The following is a 22500-nucleotide window of genomic DNA, read 5'->3' on the forward strand; positions in this document are numbered from 1 at the left end:
CCCTCCCTCCATCCCCCACAACCCACCTCCCTCCAACTCCCAGCCCCACACCACTCCCTCCACCCCCCACAACCCACCTCCCTCCACCCACCAGCCACCCACCACCTCCCTCCATCCCCCCCACAACCTACCTCCCTCCACCCCCTCCCTCCATCCCCCACAACCCACCCCCCCACAACCCACCTCCCTCCACCCCCAGCCCCACACCACTCCCTCCATCCCCCCCACAACCCACCTCCCTCCACCCCCAGCCACCCACTACCTCCCTCCATCCCCCACAACCTACCTCCCTCCACCCCCTCCCTCCATCCCCCACAACCCACCCCCCCACAACCCACCTCCCTCCATCCCCCCACAACCCACCTCCCCCACAACCCACCTCCCCCACAACCCACCTCCCTTCAGGCCCCCACCTTTTCCCACATCCCTCTTTTCCCAGACAGACAGAAAACATTTGGCTTCATGGTCAAGTAGCAGCGAAGGAGCAGCGAAGCCGAGCGCATGGCGGAATCTCCATAATACAGTCCATTGTTGGTCCATGGTCAGAGAGTCAGAGGAACCGGCCAGGAATGAACCTCTTCGCCTAGCAACTCAAAACAAACAGGCCCGACGTAATGTATGTAGTGCCGAGCAGACACTCAGAAACCCCCCCCCCCCGATACATAACGGTTAGTCCACGACTCAGTCAACTGGGATGGGAGGAGGAGAAGGGGGAAGATGGTGGGTTGGGATACCGGGTTACTCACATGTGGGGAGAGACCTCGTAGAAGTTGATGCCTCGGTAGCGCTCCATGTGGTTCTTGGTGTAGATCTCCAGATCCTTGTAGGGGTTCACCGACACCAGGACTGAGCCGATGTATGTCTGAGAGAGGGACAAAGACACCATGAACTCTCTCAGGTGACAACACAGTGGGGGAATGCTGGGATGCAGCGACACACAGTGGATCTCTATCTTCAGCAGGCACAAATTCATGAGGGCAGCAACATGTTACGCAACAGAATACAAAAACAAGCGTCGTTTATCGGACAAGTTCAGGTCTTCCGTCCCCTTTTGCGTTCGTTTGCTACCTAATGAATATGACCCGGGAGGCGAGTGTAATTGGGGTCGGTCGTCTTACATAGATGAGGTTCTCCTTGAAGCGCTTGCGGAGGTTCTCGATGAAGGCCGCCTCGCTGGTGTGGTTCTCCAGCAGGACAAAGTCCTGGACACCCACCCGGTCCCTGGCCGTCAGGGCACTCTCCATTGTGATCCGCACCCCGTCACTCCCCAACGTCTGGAGGGAGGAGAGAGAAGAGGAGCAGAGGGGAGGTCAGCAATAGAAACCATGAATAGACAAAAAATCGTTATAAAAAAAACAAGGCAGGAGAGAGAAGAAGAAAAAAAAATACCAAAAGACAGAAGAGACATTCTAAGCAGACACTGGTTAAGTTGGATCACCGTTGCGTGTGAATCTCTCTCGCAGTGTTCATTTATGCCTGACAAGTAAGCGCTCATAACGGCCCCAGAATCTAGCTCCAGCACCCCGGAATTTAGCTCCAGTACGTACTTCAACACACACTATGACACAACGCTTCGCATTAAAAAAAAAAAAAGTACCAATTTCCATCAAAAACCATGACTAAAGAATAGTTCGCACAAGAGCCCTCTCTCCCACATTCAATAACATACACAGGCAGACAATGACTGCAGGAACTGGAGCTTTGCAGTGTTCCACACAGAGGGGGCTCTCCTTAGAAAACTATTCACTTTGTAATCTTGTGTAAGCCAGAACTAGAAGCGCAGGAACAAAAAAAGTTTGCACTTCCACCCAAAGTCTTACAGGCTCCAACCAAACTAGAATCCCCAATCTATAAAACAATAGGTGCACTCAAACACTTAACTTACATCCTTCAGCTCGTCAATGCGTTTGCCCAGGAACCTGTTTTCTACGATGGAGGCTTGAGTTTTACGTACCAGACCGCAAATGTTACCCAGATCCATGGCTCACTATACAGTAGTCAGTATCACTACGCTCTGGACACATCAACAAGGCAGGTGATTATGCCAGCACACACACACGCGCTGACTGCACGCGCTTCTATTGTTCATTGTCCATGTTCATTACCACACACACACTGTACAGAGCAGCTGCATATATTGTTGTTGTGTTATTGACACAGTAGGGCCCTGCCCAGGGGAAAGAGAGGTGCTCCTCCATCTAATTAAGGGCTGCAGTGGGTGAGGCAGCTGTTGACAATGTGGCTTGTATCACAGAGGAGAAAAACACACACAGAGAGACAGAGAGACAGAGAGAGAAGGGATGAAGCAGACAGAACGTGAGAGTGCAGCTGAGGAGGAGAGCAGACTGGAGAGGAACGTGTGCCAGTGTGTGTGTGTGTTGCCAGGAAGTGATTCCATTCCTTATCCAGCATCATCACTGTACTCAACGTTCCAAAAACAACTCCCTGCTTCACACAGTACCCTACCCTGCTATACCTCTCTCCCTCTCCCTCCCTCCCTAAAGCAACAGTGAGTTATAATGAGAAATGGCAGGATAGTGAAGTAGTTGCAACAGTTATATCCCAAATGGCACCCTACTCCCTATATTGTGCACTAATTTTGACCAGGTCCCTTAGGGCTCCGATTAAAAGTAGTGCACTATGTAGGGAGTAGGGTGACAATTGTGCAGACCCTTGGTTGTTAAGAGCTCTACACAGTCTACGCAAGCGAGGTCAACGGAGGTTCCAAAACATTTGGCCGGACAAATGTACGTAAACTACGAAGAGAGCGACAGAAACAGACCGGCTCCGTTTGTGAAGACAGCGTAGAGCCCTTTAGACTTTAAACCTAATGAATTGCCTCTACTTGAGGAGTCTCCACACACCAACACCTAATAGCACCATTTAATGTACTTCAGCGTTATGACTTAATGGCGGGCGAGTTGTTCCAGCTTCACGATTCCTACAGATGTCGGATCTTACTGTGATCACCCTGTTGTCGGGGAACCTTCTTGTAACACAGTATAAAAGGCTTCTGAAGTTTGGAATTTCCACTCTGAAACTTCAGACTTGATTTTCCCTTACAAGTTTTTTTATATCAACCCTTAGATTTTTTTAAAATTAATTATAATCCACATTACCTGTTGCTGCAAGTTTATTTTCAAGCTGTAGCAAACTGGCTCAAATGAAGATTCATGGGGTGATGACTCAAGCTTTCACCCCAGCCTTTTTCACGCACTTCATTCGCACTGTATCCCTCAGAGGGTCTTTAGGTAGCTAGTGGTCACCAGCACCCCTCCATCTCCTTTCTCTCCTCCACCATCTCCCCTTCAATTTGCAGGCCCGTATTCACAGTCTCAGAGTAGGAGTGTTGAGCTAGAATACTTATAATGAAATACGGTGATATGGAGAGGGGTGACCTGATCCTAGATCAGCACTTCGACTCTGAAAGGCTTTTGGAATACGGGCCCGGAGCCTTGGTGTGCTATCGTTTCACATGGCCTGGGGGAAAACAAAGAGCCTGCAGTTCCTGAGGAAAAAGTGATCCGTCTTGGGCTGGTGCTGCACTGAGAGAAGTTCCTCTCCCAGGGTTCGTTGGGCTGGTTAGTGAGAATGGGCATCTAATTGCGCCAACATCCAGGGGAAAGCCATAGAAATAGAATTACTAGAATGGACATCCCCATCTAAGTTAATGATGCCATGTGTGGACCATTCTACTGATTATATTTCTATGGGCAAACATTTCAAGAAATGATGGAACAGTGCCAACATTCTTCTCTTTCTTTTTAACACAGCGAGGGAGTTCTCTCTCTGACAGGAAGAGGATGAGGAACCTCTTTTCTCCCCGGGCTCATTAGTGAGAAGCCTGTTATCTGGACATCTAATCCAGGGATGAGCAACTTTGAGGGGTTGGGGGCCACAAATCTGAACTCATCATGAGGGGCCATAGTTGCTTGCGGGTCTGCATATCCACATCCTTGAAACTGACTAACAAAATCAATGGGGTGCACCAGACTGGTAATTCGACCACGATAACAAGTTCAGACAGGCTGCTGAATTAGCCAGCTAAAGTATTTTAGCTGACAAGGGCTAATTGATTGACTATCAGAAACTGACATAAGACAGGGGAAAGCCATAGAAATATAATTACAAGAACGGACATCCCCATCCACGTTAATGACGTCACAATGGGTGGGTGGACCGTTCTATTGATTCTATTCCTATGGAGAAACAACTTCAAGAAAACAATGGAACAGCGCCAACATTCTTCTCAACACAGGGAGGGAGTTCTCTCTCTGACAGGGAGAGGATGAGGAACCCCCTTTTCTCCCGCTTCGGTTTCCCATTCGCTCAGCGGTCTCCCAACACCACCCCTCTCCATTACTTCATTGTTCCTCAATGGGACATTTAGAGTTGTTTTCCTGCCTCCCCACACTCTGCCCCTTCCACACACACACACGTCCTTGTTGAACACACCAACACTCCTGCGCTACCAACTGTACATACCGCTACCAGCATGCTGTCACCTTTTCCAGATCCTGTGGAGAAAACAAAAGGACCGAGGCCTACTGCGGTGTGCCTGCTCTGGCCCCCTCTAATCCGCTCTCCCACTCTCTCAACACTTCTCTCATTCCCTCTCTCCCACCCTTGCCCTCTGCCACTTACCCTCCCCCTGTCTTTCACCCAGTAGATATGGTAGTTGATCAAAATTGTGTTTGTTTTCTGTGTAATCTGAGGGAAATATGAAAATCTAATATGGTCATATATTTGGCAGTTTAGGATGTGCAGCTCAGTTTCCACCTCATTTTGTGGGCATTGTGCACATAGTCGGTCTTTTCTTGAGAGTCAGGTCCGCCTACGGCAACTTTTCTCAATAGCAAGGCTATGCTCACTGAGTCTGTACATAGTCAAAGCTTTCCTTAAGTTTGGGTCAGGTATTCTGCCACTGTGTTCTCTCTGTTTAGGACCAAATAGCATTCTAGTTTGATCAGTTTTTTTGTTAATTGCTTGACACATTGGAAAGAATTCTCTTTTTGTTATCTCATGATTTGGTTGGGTCTAATTGTGTTGCTGTCCTGGGGCTCTGTGGGGTCCCAGGACCAGCTTGCTTAGGGAACTCTTCTCCAGGTTCATTTCTCTGTAGGTGATGGCTTTGGTATGGAAGGTTTTGATGAATCGCTTGCTTTTAGGAGGTTGAAGAATTTAAAAACGTCTCTTTTCTGGAATTTGATAATTAGCAGGTATCAGCCCAATTCTACTCTGCATGCATTATTTGGTGTTTCACATTGTACACAATATATTTTTGCAGAATTCTGCAGGTAGAGTCAACTTGTTGTTCACTCTACCTGCTCTCACAGAGCAGTGAACAACCGAGTGTGGCGAAGGGGAATGAGTGAGTTTGATGCATAACCATAAAACAATGCCCTTTGCCTGCTCTTAGCGTTGCCCTTTGCCTGACCTTAGCGTTGCCCTTTGCCTGACCTTAGCGTTGCCCTTTGCCTGACCTTAGCGTTGCCCTTTGCCTGACCTTAGCGTTGCCCTTTGCCTGACCTTAGCGTTGCCCTTTGCCTGACCTTAGCGTTGCCCTTTGCCTGACCTTAGCGTTGCCCTTTGGTTGCTTAAAAAAGGTCTATATTGTGATATACAGGATGAACCAAGCAGCTGAAAAGGGTTCATTGCCATTATCAGCATCTGTTAGTCTGACGTATAACAGCGTTGACAGACAAGAGATTGAAACATGATCCATTGCAGTTACAGTGAGTGATGTGTAAGCAGTGTCGTAAAGTAAAAACACTCGATAGCCCCAAAAACCTTTAGTACTATCGGTACTTTACTATTTATATATTTGACAACTTTTGCTTTGCTACATTCCTAAAGAAAATGTACTTGTACTTGTACTCCACACATTTTCCCTGACTCCCAAAAGTACTCGTTCCATTTTGATCCATAATAAATACAAATGCTTTACAGGACAGGAAAATGGTCCAATTCACACCCTTCTCAAGAGAACATCCCTGGTCATCCCTACTGCTTCAAATGTATTTATACTTTTACTTTTGATACTTAAGTAGATTTACTTTTACTCAAGTAGTATTTTACTGGGTAACTTTCACTTTAATAATTTTCTATTAAGGTATCATTACTTTTACTCAAGTTTGACAGTTGGGTACTTTTTCCACCACTGTGTGAAAGTGGGTATGGTGCTAGAAAGGGAATCAACTAAATGGTCCATAGCCATGGTATCCTGTTATATTATTACATATTATAATCTGTGTTTGAGCCCTGAATGCTGATTGGCTGACAGCCGTGGTATCTCAGACTGTTTACCAAGGGTATGACAAAACAGATTTGGACTGCTCTAATTACGTTGATAACCAGTTTATAATAGCAATAAGGCTCCTCTGGGTTTGTAATATACCATGGCTAAGGGCTGTATCCAGGCACCCCACATTGCACAGTCCATAAGAACAGCCCTTAGCGTGGTATATTGGCCATATACCACCGCCCCTCGTGCATTATTGCTTAATTATAATACAGGTGGTTCTAAACCTGAATGCTGGTTGATTAAAACCGCATTCCAGCCGGTGTCTATATTCCACTAATTACCACTAGCTAAATCTATGACTAAAATGCCTATTTACTCTGTTCAATCTGACTGCGTAATCCACTGTCTCATCAACCCAGCCAGGCAAATTGCAAATTTGATCTCCACTATAAAAAATATCTAGACATTCTCACATTATTTTAGACGTAACATTTAGTTTTCAACAGCAGAGATGGGTATTAGCCTTGTGTTCGTCTCTCAGACACGTGGAACATCGTTTCGTTTGACAAAGATCGAAAACAAAGTGTAGCTAGTTTGCAGTCTGTGCAGCTTTAGTTTGAAATGATTGTGTTAGCTGTGTTGTTGGCTAGCTCCTCTGAATAACAGTGTCCTGGCGAGAGTGAGCACATTTTCAATGTCAGACGAAATCTCGCCTCAACTCATTTTTAAGGATGTATTCAAGTAAATGTCACTAGAAAACAGAGTAAACAAAACGGATATGCAGTTACTGTTGTTATTCTTTCTGCACTGTTTGACATGACAGTAAGTTAGCCGTAGTTGGCTAGCTAGCAAGAGATAAGAACGTTGCCAGCCAGTATGGCAATAGAACATTTAGAATGAACGACTGGGTCGAGTCCATAGATATAGAACATTTAGAATGAACGACTGGGTCGAGTCCATAGATATAGGAGAGACAGACTGAACGACTGGGTCGCGTCCATATAGAACAGACAGACTGAACGACTGGGACGCGTCCATAGATATAGAACAGACAGACTGAACGACTGGGACGCGTCCATAGATATAGAACAGACAGACTGAACGACTGGGTCGCGTCCTTAGATCCCGTCATTAAGTATTTTAGTTCTGTGTCTCGTTCCATCGGCTCGGTTGCCAGAGACGTCGAACAGCCGGCTTGGGTAACAACCCTAGATTTGTTGGGACTCATTTATATCTTGTTGAAGGAGGAAGTAGTATGATTCAATTCCTCAATAAAGTAACACAAATATGTCTATCATGATTTGAATATGTTGGTAACCCAATGTATAAAAGTGATCATGCCCTCGAAGCCGAAGTTTGGAGGAAATATTGGCACGGTTTGCCAACACCTGTGCCAATATATCCTCCAAACACCGGCTTCTCGGTCATTATCACTTAAATATAATTGAATGTTATCCTTTTCATAATGGAGCGGGTTGAGTAGTTAATAAATGAATAAAGGCTTCTTTTTAAGGTCACTAATTGATCATATTTTCTTAGGTAAATTATCTATATAGAAGAGAAAGACTAATGCTGCATTTAGACGAGGGGCGTCAAAACCGTCACAACAGTCGGCATAGCGGGACAAGAAAGCAAGATGGTAACCGTAAAAGCCATCAAGACGATGCGTTGCTATCGTGATTTCAGTAAACAGTGCTACTGCAACACGGCAAACATTTGAATATTTTAACTCTGGCGGAAAGTTCCGTCCAGTAGCGGAAGTAGAGTTTTGTACATGGGGTGGCCAAGGCTACTTCAGAGGGTCCAAAGAACATGACAGAAAATGTGGCATCTATAAGGAGCATGAATAAATCCTATGATTGCTGATTAGAGGTAGAAGTGATAATTCACTAAATGTGGCATCTATAAGGAGCATGAATAAATCCTATGATTGCTGATTAGAGGTAGAAGTGATAATTCACTAAATGTGGCATCTATAAGGAGCATGAATAAATCCTATGATTGCTGATTAGAGGTAGAAGTGATAATTCACTCAATGTGGCATCTATAAAGAGCATGAATAAATCCTATGATTGCTGATTAGAGGTAGAAGCGATAATTCACTCAATGTGGCATCTATAAGGAGCATGAATAAATCCTATGATTGCTGATTAGAGGTAGAAGCGATAATTCACTCAATGTGGCATCTATAAGGAGCATGAATAAATCCTATGATTGCTGATTAGAGGTAGAAGTGATAATTCACTAAATGTAGCATCTATAAGGAGCATGAATAAATCCTATGATTGCTGATTAGAGGTAGAAGCGATAATTCACTAAATGTGGCATCTATAAGGAGCATGAATAAATCCTATGATTGCTGATTAGAGGTAGAAGCGATAATTCACTAAATGTGGCATCTATAAGGAGCATGAATAAATCCTATGATTGCTGATTTAGAAGTGATAATTCACTAAATGTGGCATCTATAAGGAGCATGAATAAATCCTATGATTGCTGATTAGAGGTAGAAGTGATAATTCACTAAATGTGGCATCTATAAGGAGCATGAATAAAGCATGAATAAATCCTATGATTGCTGATTAGAGGTAGAAGTGATAATTCACTAAATGTGGCATCTATAAGGAGCATGAATAAATCCTATGATTGCTGATTAGAGGTAGAAGTGATAATTCACTAAATGTGGCATCTATAAGGAGCATGAATAAATCCTATGATTGCTGATTAGAGGTAGAAGTGATAATTCACTAAATGTGGCATCTATAAGGAGCATGAATAAATCCTATGATTGCTGATTAGAGGTAGAAGTGATAATTCACTAAATGTGGCATCTATAAGGAGCATGAATAAATCCTATGATTGCTGATTAGAGGTAGAAGCGATAATTCACTAAATGTGGCATCTATAAGGAGCATGAATAAATCCTATGATTGCTGATTAGAGGTAGAAGTGATAATTCACTAAATGTGGCAGATAGTGACCCTTTTGGACCACACTTCACTAGAATTCTTGAACATACTAGGACTAGTCAGTGTCTCTAGAACTGCAGTTCAATTTCTCTCTCACACACAAACACTGTTTTCATGAATATATCATCTGGGTCTATAAATGTTGAATATCCTAAATATTTTCAGAAAAAAAGCTCAAGCACCAAGGAGATAAATTGCATAGTTTATTTACAACACAAAAGCACTGCAATTTGACTTGAAAAATACAAATAATTTGTGCCCAGCTAGATTACAAACTACAGTATCATATTTATGCTCATATATATTATGTTAACTAATAGCAAAGAAACGTTTTGGAATTGTCCTAATCAAGACCAAATTAAATGTGTGACAAGATACCCCTTGGATTTATCATTTTAGAATGTCAGTGTACTAGCTAGTACACAGTGCAGGTTTTAATCATGACCAGACCGCCTAAGTGCCAAATGATCCTAGGTAGATTTAAAAACAGCATAATTCTGCAGTTCTGGTGAGAACTGCCAAAATGTTTCACACATCCATCAGTGTTGAGGGCGCGTACCCTCCTTGACTCAACCCTGAGAAACCCGAGGTGACTTAACCTGTCATCAACCACTGATTAAAACCCAACTTAGGACAACAGTTTTAAAGCTGAGGAGCTTCTTTCACAAGAAGCACTGCTGACTGGTGTAACAATAGAAATCTTAAAGTCGAAATAGCTCATGGAAGACCTCTTTATAACGTTCTAGAAACACAAAGTCAAGGAGAGGAGAAGGTCTGTCCCTTCCACTTTTCTCTCTCCTATCAAGAAGCCACTTGGTTTGATGAACCTCATGTTTTGAGGCCCTCTAAATCTGGTCTGAGCAAAGGCAAACAGAGGCTCCAAACAGAGGCTCCAAACAGAGGCTCCAAACAGAGGCTCCAAACAGAGGCTCCAAACAGAGGCTCCTCATTCAAGAATGTTGTGCTCTTTGGGTTGAGAGACTGGACCCCTTGCATTGTCTCGCAATTCTACTTTGAAAAACACCTCTGCAGCTCAGCTGTGAGACTGTCAAGCACCTGATAAAAGATCGCTCATACCATCACTTTGGTTACTATTCTCTGTCCAACAGTGCTCATCAATGAGTCGTGAAATATTAAGCTCGTTTTAGGCCGTCTTTTACAAAACTGTTCGTACACATGTTTTGCAGTGCTCTGCAATCTCTTCAACCTCTTTCCATAGTTCTCCAAAGTAACCCTCACTTCTGTAGTCCTGTAATGTGTCTAAGGGCACCTACTAGGTCCACAGCCCTTGCTAGGTCAAGAGAGCTTGATTGGAGCATGTCAGAAATACATTTGGCATCACCAAGCACTTTACAAAAGGTACCCAAAAGCCCTTTGGGTAAAATCAAATCAAATCAAATTTATTTATATAGCCCTTCGTACGTCAGCTGATATCTCAAAGTGCTGTACAGAAACCCAGCCTAAAACCCCAAACAGCAAACAATGCAGGTGTAAAAGCATCTATCTGAGAAATCTGAGAAAGAAGGCACCTTGCCTCCACTGATCCATCACCACTATTTTCAAGTGTGATATCCTGTAGCGCTCTCAGAACTGCTGGAAGCCTGTCCCTCAGACTATGGCATGCCACGTATCTGCATGCCCACCTTACATCCGTAAGTCTCCGTCGTTCCCTGGGCTGCTGCTGTGGATACAGCCCTTTCTGAACTGCAAGCCACTTGAGACGACCGTACGAGCCAGATACAATAGTTCTAAAGCTTCTGCAGGAGAGCAGAAAAATGAACTGCCTCAGGCACTGATTTTACAGCATCGACAAGAACCAAATTCTAAAAATGTGCATAACAGTGCAGCTAAAATGCAAATCTTGCACCGTTTTTAATCCATGCAGACACACCAGAATGCTTTCCGCTCGTGATGGATGCACCGTCATCGCCTTGTCCCACAAGATCATTCCTGTAGTCCAGACCATGTTTTTGCAAGGCAATCGACTATCATTTTTGTGAGACCTGCTGCAAGCTCTCAGATGACTGAGAAGGTGTAAAAAGTGGATGGCCCCGCTGTATTAGTACCTCACAAATAAAGTGATTTCTTCTTTAAATCTTTAGTGTCATTTTTACTTCTCTTATTATTTCACTTTGCACCATCTCAGCTAAGCCCTCGTGAACTTCCTTCTGGATTTGGTGGCTTGTGTACTTAACCTGCTTTGCTATTTCTTCTAAGATTGTCAAAAAAAGGACCCTTGTCGTGAGAGTCAGACTCTCGATGACCTCTCTGCACTATATTTTGAGTGGCAGTTAATAGGAGCACATCTGCAATTGTTTTAATGGAAGTACAGTTTTCCCTCCCCAAAATGTTCCGGTCCTCATTTATGACATCTAACATTGATGAGTTGCTGTCAATAACCCTTTGATGCTGATCCCAAGAATACGTAGCATTGATATAATGCTCTGCCTTCAAATGGAGCGTAAACCCAGAATCTTTAAACGGCACCTTTTCCCAGTTACAAAAACCTGACTGTGATGTGAAGGCAGATTCAGGTGTACTGGGCAGAGAAAACTGCCTACAGGCGAAACAATAAGTAGAATCTTGATTTAGAGAATATTCAAGCCACGAATTGTCCTTATACCAGGAGCTGTTGAAAGCCCTTTTCCTAGTACCATGCCGAGTTCTGGGAAATGTTTGAAAACAGGGCTGTACAGGACCCTCTTCTCTGGATCTTGAACCGGTTGAAATACATGTTAAATAATGTGTCATATCTCTATAGAAATGTAGAATTAAGGGATCCACAAGATTAGATACTAAAAGCCGCTAACTAAAATGTGTAGTTTAAAGTATAGGCCTGGCCCTACCATGGTGTCCTTTAGGAACAGACTCCCTACTCTGCACTAAGTAACTCATTTCTTAGCCTGTTTGCTATCGTAAAGGCGTTTCTGCATATTGTGGTAATCTTTTGAGTAACGTTAACAGATTGATAATAACTGTTCGTTTTGAGTTCAAGTACGAAAATCTGAGTTAATGGATTTCAAATTGCTGAATGTTAACTTGCTGAACACTACTAGTTACCCCACATCAGCTACACATTGGTATACTCCAACTTACCACCCTGTACTGTATATGCCTGTATTACTAACACAGATGTAAACTATGTTTGGCTCCCAATTTAGCCGCTCTCCCTTATCTGATTAACTGTCTGTTAATGGAACTAAAGGTCTAACATTAACTTCCACAGCGATTCAACTTCCGTAAAAGTTGTTCAGGAAACAAACCTGGTACTAAACCTTAAAACGTGCCTCAAATATGATGCATTCGCCAATCGCGAAAAGAGTTTGTGGAGCTGTGTAAATATTCTCTCTTCTTCTTCTGTAGGTTCTTCTTATTCTTAGGTCTCTCGCAACCAACGTTAATATTCTCTCTTCCTAGTCCTCGATTTGAAAATTGCCCCGTCGAACGTCAAAGTAAATGCTTCTTTCAACAAGAGGTGAAATGAGGAGTCAATCAGCATCAAACTGCCAATAGCATATGACATTTTGGGGTGGGATATCAGATGTCAGGGGTGTCCAGTGTCACCCCGGAGACCCCTCTGGCTCCGCCCCTGGTCCCGTCTACAGTGGCGGCCCGAACGGCAATCACCGGCAGCCCGAACGGCATTTAGCATCGTTCTCTCATTGAAAACAATGACATCCGTTTTGCAGTCTACCTCGGCTCATGTAAAAGGCAGCATGAGAAAAAGGGAGGGATTTGTCTGTGGGAAAGTGGAGAACATCGGCCATTCCCCAGTTCTGTCTCAGCCAGCGTAACTAAAAACAAACATGGGTATAATCTGCTTCTACAGAGAGCACGGTTAGCCACTCAAGAGTTTTGCCCTTTTGAAAAATGCTCCACTATGAATCAGTTGTCTGGCTCTCCTCCATCTTGTTATTAAAAAGGGAGGAACACAGAAGGGAAGAGAGTCAGCAGATGGATGCTTCAGGTTCACAGACATTATGGGATCATACACACAACTACATCCTGGGACTCGCTACAGAACTGACAGGGGATAGCGGTCATGGGTCCTCTCTCTCGCGGTTGTAGGCTGACTGTGGGGCTCCTGGGTTTTCCATGGCCGCAAGTGGAGGTCACACGTGGCCATTTAGGAAGGAAGCTAAAAGATTCAAACAGTCCTGATGTGTTTCAAAGCACAACAGGGTATGCTGAGCACTTTCACTTTTAAAGCGTCACCTTGGATGGAGTATGTAGAATTTTTTTGAACGGCTATTTGTGCGTTTATGGCGAGTTAGAATGGATAGCTTGTCATCAACGTTTATAATGCGGGTATTCACAGGAAGTGTTACTGTAGAAATATTTCACATGGAAACATACTGAGAACCTACTGAAGGAGAAATCAATCAGGGTTTACAATGGCAGACTTTGGAAGAGCCGTTTCAAAAGAGGTCTAATGAAACCACTATTTTCTATGATTTGAATCAGTGGACCACTTCAAGTTTCTAGTAACGTTTTGATGGTGATTGACTGCCATGGAGTCTCCCCTCAATGCTTGAAAAAGAGGGACGGATGTGAAGCTCTGTCGGTCTGTCTCTCTCTGTGTCTGTGTGTCTGTGTATGTGTGTGTGTGTGTGTACATAACCGTTTAAAAGTACAGGGTCACATAGAAATCTCTTTTTTTTTAAAGAAAATCACATTTTTCGCCCATTAAAATAACATCAAATTGATTAGAAATACAGTGAATACATTGATAATGTTGTAAATAACAATTATAGCTGGAAACGGCAGATTTTTTTTTATGGAATATCTACATAGGCGTACAGAGGCCCATTAGCAGCAACCATCACTCCGGTGTTCCAATGGCAGGTTGTGTTAGCGAATCCAAGTTTATCATTAAAAAAGCTAATTGATCATTAGAAAACATTTTTTGTAATTATGTTAGCACAACTAAAAACTGTAGTTCTGATTAAAGAAGCAATAAAACTGACCTTTATGCTAGTTGAGTATCTGGAGCATCAGCATTTGTGGGTTCGATTACAGGCTCAAAATGGCCAGAAACAAATACCTTTCTTCTGAAACTCGTCAGTCTATTCTTGTTCTGAGAAATGAAGGCTATTCCATGCGAGAAATTGCCCAGAAACTGAAGATTTCGTACAACGCTGTAGACTAGTCCCTTCACAGAACAGTGCAAACTGGCACTAACCAAAATAGAAAGAGGAGTGGGAGGCCCCTGGGCACAACTGAGCAAGAGGACAAGTACATTAGACTGTCTAGTTTGAGAAACAGATGCCTCACAGGTCCTCAACTGGCAGCTTCATGAAATAGAAACTGGTGTTTTGTGGGTACTAAGTCAACAGTGAAGAGGTGACTCCGGGATGCTGGCCTTCTTAGGCAGAGTTGCAAAGAAAAAGCCATATCTCAGACTGGCCAATAAAAATAAAATATTAAGATGGGCAAAAGAACACAGGCACTGGTCAGTGTTATAATGAATGACATTTTACTAGGGTACATTCATATGAATCACAATAAAAAAGGAATTATTTGATTTATTCTTGCATATAACTAAGGGCATACATGACACTCCAATATACATAAAAAAGCCTTTTAGAGAATTGTAATTGCGGTTTTATTTTTTTGCTACTTTCAAATCATTTCACGTCTTTGACCCACATACGTGTATAGGGGAAAGTGGACAGACTAGTGTGACTGCAATAGCAGGTGAAAACATTCTCCATCTCCCACTCATACGGGCAGCTGTGGTAGAAAACAATATCTCCCTTCAAAAGGACACGGTATACGATTCATGTCCGTCCCGAAACACAGACCCAACGTAGGGCTAGAACATTCCAAGAAGACCAGTCAACAGGTTCATATCAATGGCTCGGTTCTCTACTTTCTTTCCGTCAAACTTTACCTTCACGCAAATTAGTCCTTTCCTCACTATAGCAAACCAGCCAATTAAAGAGAAGAAAAGCAACCGCACGGCCAATAAGAGCCAGCGGCGACTGCACATTCAGTCTCTCAGGGGACACTCGGTGTATTCTGTCATCAGTGTGTGTCTCTCTGTGTATCACTGCAATGTGCCACTAAAATAAACAGCATTTCCTCCCAATGAGATTCTAAATCAGGAGCTACTGATGGGGAGAGAGCGGGAGAAAATAGTGGAGTCATCGATCGCAGGCTCAAGTATTGTATACGCACATAGTACGCGTAGCTTTGATTGCAGTCTCAGAGAGTGCTGCTTTCAGTGAGAGACTAGCAGGACCCAGGAATGACAGGTCATATTTCTGTTTAGTCAAAATATTGTATTCATTCCACCTAGTGTGGACAACTTCTAATGCACTCCTTACAAGATGGGAGACAAAAAAATACATTTTCTTATTGGACAAGTTTAGGTAGTCCCTCCCAGTTTTCGGTCAGTTTTCTTCCATTTGGTGTCTAGTGAATATGACTGTTCAAGAAGGGCTCGTCCATAGTCTTCCTCATTAGTGTAGTTAGCTGGAGGGCCACAGCAGCCTTGGTTCATACACACTAGCACTCCTTTGATTACGTACTGTGTCCCTGACGTCAACAAAACACACAGGAAACTGTGAAAATCATCATCATATTTGGCCTATCAAAACACAGGCATACAACCAGGGGTTGAATTGGGATTTTGAATTAGGTGGTGGAAATACCACTCAAAATCAATGGTTTTCCATGGAACTTTTTTCAAGTGACCACACCCCTCAGAGTGGTTTTAAAGTAGGCTGAGGACAACATGCTGGTTGGAGCCAAACACATTGGGGCATGTCCAAAAAAGTATACTATTTGAAATTAAATGACTGGTATACATACGTACATGGTGGAAACTTCCTATGCCTTCACCAATCCAATGGGTTTACATTTGTGGGTTGTAGTGAACAAGTGCACACTTCAGGAAGAAACTGAGATTGAGACGCACCCACAGTCGTACCTCCCCAGACACCTTTCCCCAGAGAGAGTCAGAGTCACATCCGTGTCCCCAGGCAGCGGAGGTGACAGTGACAGGAAGACATGCAGTAGGGTTGGGGGAAGTGCCTCGGTGCTGTGACAGACTGACAGTAGCTTCATTAACATCATCCCTCTCACTCCCAGTCAGCGCCAAAGAATCCAGGCCCTGCCTCACAACACAGGCCTGCCATTACAACACTGTGGTGGAGCAAACACACCAACACAAACAGATGCCTCCACATAGATACCGCATAGAAGTGATAGAAGGGTGGAATTCATCACGGAACACTTGACACGGAAAAGGAGAACGAGAATTTCTTATTGGACAAGTTTGGGTCGTCCCTCGCTGTTTCAGTCGGTTATCCTCCGTTTTGGTGCCTAATGAATATGACCCTGGATAGGAAGGGAATTTAGGAGATGAACTCCTAGATGGATTATAGGTGGGTCAGTGTCAGGACTCAGGAGAAACTGGCTATGTGCTTTCAAAACCCAGCTACAGTGAGGGAAAAAAGTATTTGATCCCCTGCTGATTTTGTACATTTGCCCACTGACAAAGAAATGACCAGTCTATAATTTTAAATGGTAGGTTTATCTGAACAGTGAGAGACAGAATAACCAAAAACTAATCCAGAAAAACACATGTCAAAAATGGATTTGCATTTTAAATGAGGGAAATAAGTATTTGACCCCTGCTCAATTAGACACATTTCTGGCTTCCAGGTGTCTTTTATACAGGTAACGAGCTGAGATTAGGAGCACTCCCTTTAAGAGTGTGCTCCTAATCTCAGCTCGTTACCTGTATAAAAGACACCTGTCCACAGAAGCAATCAATCAGATTCCAAACTCTCCACCATGGCCAAGATCAAAGAGCTCTCCAAGGATGTCAGGGAGAAGATTGTAGACCTACACAAGGCTGGAATGGGCTACAAGACCATCGCCAAGCAGCTTGGTGAGAAGGTGCCAACAGTTGATGTGATTATTCGCAAATTGCAGAAACACAAAATAACTGTCAATCTCCCTCGACCTGGGGCTCCGTGCAAGATCTCACCTCATGATCATTGCAACTCCACGAGAACGGTGAGGAATCAGCCCAGAACTACACAGGAGGATCTTGTCAATGATCTCAAGGCAGCTGGGACCATAGTCACCAAGAAAACAATTGGTAACACACTACGCTGTAGGACTGAAATCCTGCAGCGCCCGCAAGGTCCCCCTGCTCAAGAAAGCACATATACATGCCCGTCTGAAGTTTGCCAATGAACATCTGAATGATTCAGAGGACAACTGGGTGAAAGTGTTGTGGTCAGATGAGACCAAAATGGAGCTCTTTGGCATCAACTCAACTCGCCATGTTTGGATGAGGAGGAATGCTGCCTTTGACCCCGAGAACACCATCCCCACCGTCAAACATGGAGGTGGAAACATTATGCTTTGGGGTTGTTTTTCTGCTAAGGGCTAAGGGAACAGGACAACTTCACCGCATCAAAGGGACGATTGACGGGGCCATGTACCATCAAATCTTGGGCGAGAACCTCCTTCCCTCAGCCAGGGCATTGAAAATGGGTCGTGGAGGGGTATTCCAGCACGACAATGACCCAAAACACACGGCCAAGGCAACAAAGGAGTGGCTCAAGAAGAAGCACATTCAGGTTCTGGAGTAGCCTAGCCAGTCTCATAGGAAATCTGTGGAGGGAGCTGAAGGTTCGAGTTGCCAAACGTCAGCCTCGAAACCTTATTGCCTTGGAGAAGATCTGCAAAGAGGAGTGGGACAAAATCCCTCCTGAGATGTGTGCAAACCTGCTGGCCAACTACAAGAAATGTCTGACCTCTGATTGCCAACAAGGATTTTGCCACCAAATACTAAGTCATGTTTTGCAGAGAGGTCAACTACTTATTTCCCTCATTAAAATGCTAATCAATTTTTGACATGCATTTTTCTGGATGTTTTTGTTGTTATTCTGCCTCTCAATGTTCAAATAAACATACCATTTAAAATGATAGACTGATCATTTCTTTGTCATTGGGCAAACGTACAAAATCAGCAGGGGATCAAATGCTTTTTCCCCTCACTGTACATTCCCCTCTCTCCAGTGCCCTTGCAGTTCAAGAGCACTGACTTTCAAAGCTGTGACGCAATTAATTCACACTAAGTACATTTTCTTAATATAGTTTCTACAGGCGAAACCTCCACCGATCAGCTCCTTCTCCCCTTGACAGGAACAGATTCCTTCAGCACCAACACAAGTACACAATTTAAACTGAAGCTCACACACACAATGAAACTTATACTGTTGTGTTGCGGAGTGCTGCCTTTGAGCAGAATGAGTGTGTGAGCGTGCAGTTCTTTTCTTACCGTGGGTCTGTACTTCATCTCTCTCCTTCCTGTTTATTGGTCGGCTTTAACAATTGTTTATACTACCAGAATGTGAGTCGTCCACGTCAGAGCGATCGCACAACTTTTGTTTTTAGAACTTCTCCGGAGCCATGTGTAGGAGCGACCCAGCTGCCGTCACATACCTCTTATTTTCTCCCTCTCAGTTGGTCTCTCTCTCGCTCTACCTTCTTCGCTCTCTTTCTCCCTCCCTCTTTCTACAGAGTAAGCAGTCTGTGTAGTGACACTTCTCTCATATTCCCTCTCTCTCATATTCCCTCTCTCTCTCTCTCATTCCCTCTCTCTCTCTCGCATTCCCTCTCTCTCTCTCGCATTCTCTCTCTCTCTCTCGCATTCCTCTCTCTCTCTCTCTCTCTCTCTCGCATTCCTCTCTCTCTCTCTCTCTCTCTCGCATTCTCTCTCTCTCTCTCTCTCTCTCTCGCATTCTCTCTCTCTCTCTCTCTCTCTCTCTCTCTCATTCCCTCTCTCTCTCTCTCCTTCCCTCCCTCTCTCTCTCTCTCCTTCCCTCTCTCTCTCCCTCTCTCTCTCTCTCTCCTTCCCTCTCTCTCTCTCTCTCCTTCCCTCTCTCTCTCTCTCTCCTTCCCCCTCTCTCTCTCTCTCTCTCTCTCTCTCTCTCTCTCTCTCTCTCTCATTCCCTCTCTCTCTCATTCATTCCCTCTCTCTCTCTCATTCCCTCTCTCTCATTCCCTCGCTCTCTCTCATTCCCTCTCTCTCTCTCATTCCCTCTCTCTCTCATTCCCTCTCTCTCTCATTCCCTCTCTCTCTCATTCCCTCTCTCTCTCATTCCCTCACTCTCTCATATTCCCCCTCTCTCTCATATTCCCCCTCTCTCTCATATTCCCCCTCTCTCTCATATTCCCCCTCTCTCTCATTTTCCCCTCTCTCTCATTCCCCCTCTCTCTCATTCCCCCTCTCTCTCTCATTCCCTCTCTCTCTCTCATTCCCTCTCTCTCTCTCATTCTCTCTCTCATATTCTCCCTCTCTCTCATATTCTCCCTCTCTCTCATATTCTCCCTCTCTCTCATATTCTCCCTCTCTCTCATATTCTCCCTCTCTCTCATATTCTCCCTCTCATTCTCATTCCCTCTCTCTCTCTCATTCCCTCTCTCTCATTCCCTCTCTCTCTCTCATTCCCTCTCTCTCTCTCATTCCCTCTCTCTCTCATTCCCTCTCTCTCTCATTCCCTCTCTCTCTCATATTCCCTCTCTCTCTCATTCCCCCTCTCTCATATTCCCTCTCTCTTCTCTCTCTCTCTCTCTCTCTCTCTCTCTCTCTCTCTCTCTCATTCTCTCTCTCTCTCTCTCTCTCTCTCTCTCTCTCTCTCTCTCTCTCTCTCTCTCTCTCTCTCTCTCTCTCATATTCCCTCTCTCTCTCATATTCCCTCTCATTCCCTCTCATTCCCTCTCATTCCCTCTCTCTCTCATTCATTCCCTCTCTCTCTCATTCATTCCCTCTCTCTCTCTCATTCCCTCTCTCTCTCTCATTCCCCCTCTCTCTCTCATTCCTCTCTCTCTCTCATTCCCTCTCTCTCTCATTCCCTCTCGCTCTCATTCCCTCTCTCTCACTCTCTCATTCCCTCTCATTCCCTCTCTCTCATATTCCCTCTCTCATATTCCCCCTCTCTCTCATATTCCCCCTCTCTCTCATTTTCCCCTCTCTCTCATTCCCCCTCTCTCTCATTCCCCCTCTCTCGCTCTCATTCTCTCTCTCGCCCTCTCTCTCTCTCATTCCCTCTCTCTCTCATATTCCCCCTCTCTCTCTCATATTCCCCCCTCTCTCATATTCCCCTCTCTCTCATATTCTCCCTCTCTCTCATATTCTCCTCTCTCTCATATTCTCCCTCTCTCTCATATTCTCCCTCTCTCTCATTTCCTCTCTCTCTCATTCCTCTCTCTCTCTCATTCCCCTCTCTCATTCCTCTCTCTCTCATTCCCCTCTCTCTCTCATTCTCTCTTCTCATTCTCTCTCTCTCTCATTCTCTCTCTCTCTCTCTCTCTCTCTCTCTCTCTCTCTCTCTCTCTCATTCTCTCTCTCTCTCTCTCTCTCTCTATTCCTCTCTCTCTCTCTCTCTCTCTCTCTCTCTCTCTCTCATATTCCCTCTCTCTCATTCCCTCTCATTCCCTCTCATTCCCTCTCTCTCTCATTCATTCCCTCTCTCTCTCATTCATTCCTCTCTCTCTCTCATTCCCTCTCTCTCTCTCATTCCCTCTCTCTCTCATTCCCTCTCTCTCTCCCATTCCCTCTCTCTCTCATTCCCTCTCTCTCATTCTCTCTCATTCCCTCTCATTCCTCTCTCTCATATTCCCTCTCTCATATTCCCCTCTCTCTCATATTCCCCTCTCTCTCATTTTCCCTCTCTCTCTCATTCCCCCCTCTCTCATTCCCCCTCTCTCATTCCCTCTCATTCTCTCTCTCTCCTCTCTCTCTCTCATTTCTCTCTCTCATTCTCTCTCTCTCTCATATTCCCCCCTCTCTCTCATATTCCCCCTCTCTCATATTCCCCTCTCTCTCATATTCCCCTCTCTCTCATATTCTCCCTCTCCCTCATATTCTCCCTCTCTCTCATATTCTCCCTCTCTCTCATTCCCTCCCTCTCTCTCATTCCCTCTCTCTCTCTCATTCCCCTCTCTCTCTCTCTCTCATTCCCCTCTCTCTCTCTCTCATTCCCCCTCTCTCTCTCTCATTCCCTCTCTCTCTCTCTCTCTCTCATTCCCTCTCTCTCTCATTCCCCCTCTCTTCTCTCATTCCCCCTCTCTCTCTCTCATTCCCCTCTCTCTCTCATTCCCCGCTCTCTCTCTCATTCCCCTCTCTCATTCTCTCTCATTCCCCCTCTCTCTCATTCCCTCCATATTCTCTCTCATCATTCCCCTCGCTGTCTCTCTCTCATTCCCTCTGTCTCTCTCTCTCGCTGTCTCTCTCTCTCATTCTCTCGCTCTCTGTCTCTCTCTCTATGTCTCTGTCTCTCTCATTGTCTCTGTGTCTCATTCCTCTCTGTGTCTCTCTCTCTCATTCTCTCTCTCTCTCTCTCTCTCTCTCTCTCTCTCTCTCTCTCTCTCTCTCTCTATTCCCTCTCTCTCTCTATTCCCTCTCTCTCTCTCTCTCATTCTCTCTCTCTCTCATTCTCTCTCTCTCTCCTCATTCCTCTCTCTCTCTCTCTCTCTCTCTCCCTCTCTCTCTCTCTCTCTCTCTCTCTCTCTCTCTCTCTCTCTCATTCTCTCTCTCTCCCTCTCTCTCTCATTCTCTCTCTCTCTCTCTCTCTCTCATTCTCTCTCTTCATTCCTCTCTCTCTCTCATTCCCTCTCTCTCTCTCATTCCTCTCTCTCTTCATTCTCTCGCTCTCTCTCTCTCTCATTCCTCACTCTCTCTCTCTCTCACTCTCTCTCATTCCCTCTCATTCTCATTCTCTCTCTCTCATTCCCTCTCATTCTCATTCTCTCATTCTCATTCCTCTCTCTCTCATTCTCCTCTCTCTCTCATTCCTCTCTCATTCTCTCTCTCTCTCATTCCCTCTCTCTCTCTTCCCTTCTCTCTCTCTCATTCCCTCTCTCTCTCATTCCCTTCCCTCATATTCCTCTCTCATATTCTCTCTCATATTCCCCCTCTCTCTCATATTCCCCTCTCTCTCATTTTCCCTCTCTCTCATTCCCTCTCTCTCTCATTCCCCCTCTCTCTCTCATTCATTCCTCTCTCTCTCATTCCCTCTCTCTCTCTCATTCTCTCTCTCATATTCTCCTCTCTCTCATATTCTCCCTCTCTCTCATTTCTCCCTCTCTCTCATTTCTCTCTCTCTCATATTCTCCCTCTCATTCTCATTCCCTCTCATTCTCCCTCTCATTCCTCTCTCTCGCTCTCTCATTCCCTCTCTCTCGCTCTCTCATTCGCTCTCTCATTCTCTCTCTCTCTCATTCCCTCTCTCTCTCATTTCCTCTCTCTCTCTCATTCCT

General features: G+C 44.6%; 1 protein-coding gene across 5 annotated transcripts in view; it reads right to left on the bottom strand.

The window, feature by feature from the left end:
- Positions 1-22500, bottom strand: part of LOC123992976 (unconventional myosin-Ic-like) — a 99800-nt gene that overhangs the window by 32660 nt on the left and 44640 nt on the right. For 4 of the 5 annotated variants that reach the window (XM_046294675.1, XM_046294677.1, XM_046294678.1 and 1 more), the window contains 2 exons: positions 1119-1274; positions 747-862 (listed from right to left, as the gene is read on the bottom strand). In XM_046294675.1, the coding sequence (XP_046150631.1) occupies positions 747-862; positions 1119-1274 (272 nt within the window). Of the gene's footprint in view, positions 1-746; positions 863-1118; positions 1275-18517; positions 18769-22500 lie in introns of those variants that run through there. The other variant, XM_046294676.1, reaches the window with a different exon arrangement.

Source organism: Oncorhynchus gorbuscha, linkage group LG13 (assembly GCF_021184085.1).
Source record: "Oncorhynchus gorbuscha isolate QuinsamMale2020 ecotype Even-year linkage group LG13, OgorEven_v1.0, whole genome shotgun sequence".
Taxonomy (NCBI): Eukaryota; Metazoa; Chordata; class Actinopteri; order Salmoniformes; family Salmonidae; genus Oncorhynchus; species Oncorhynchus gorbuscha.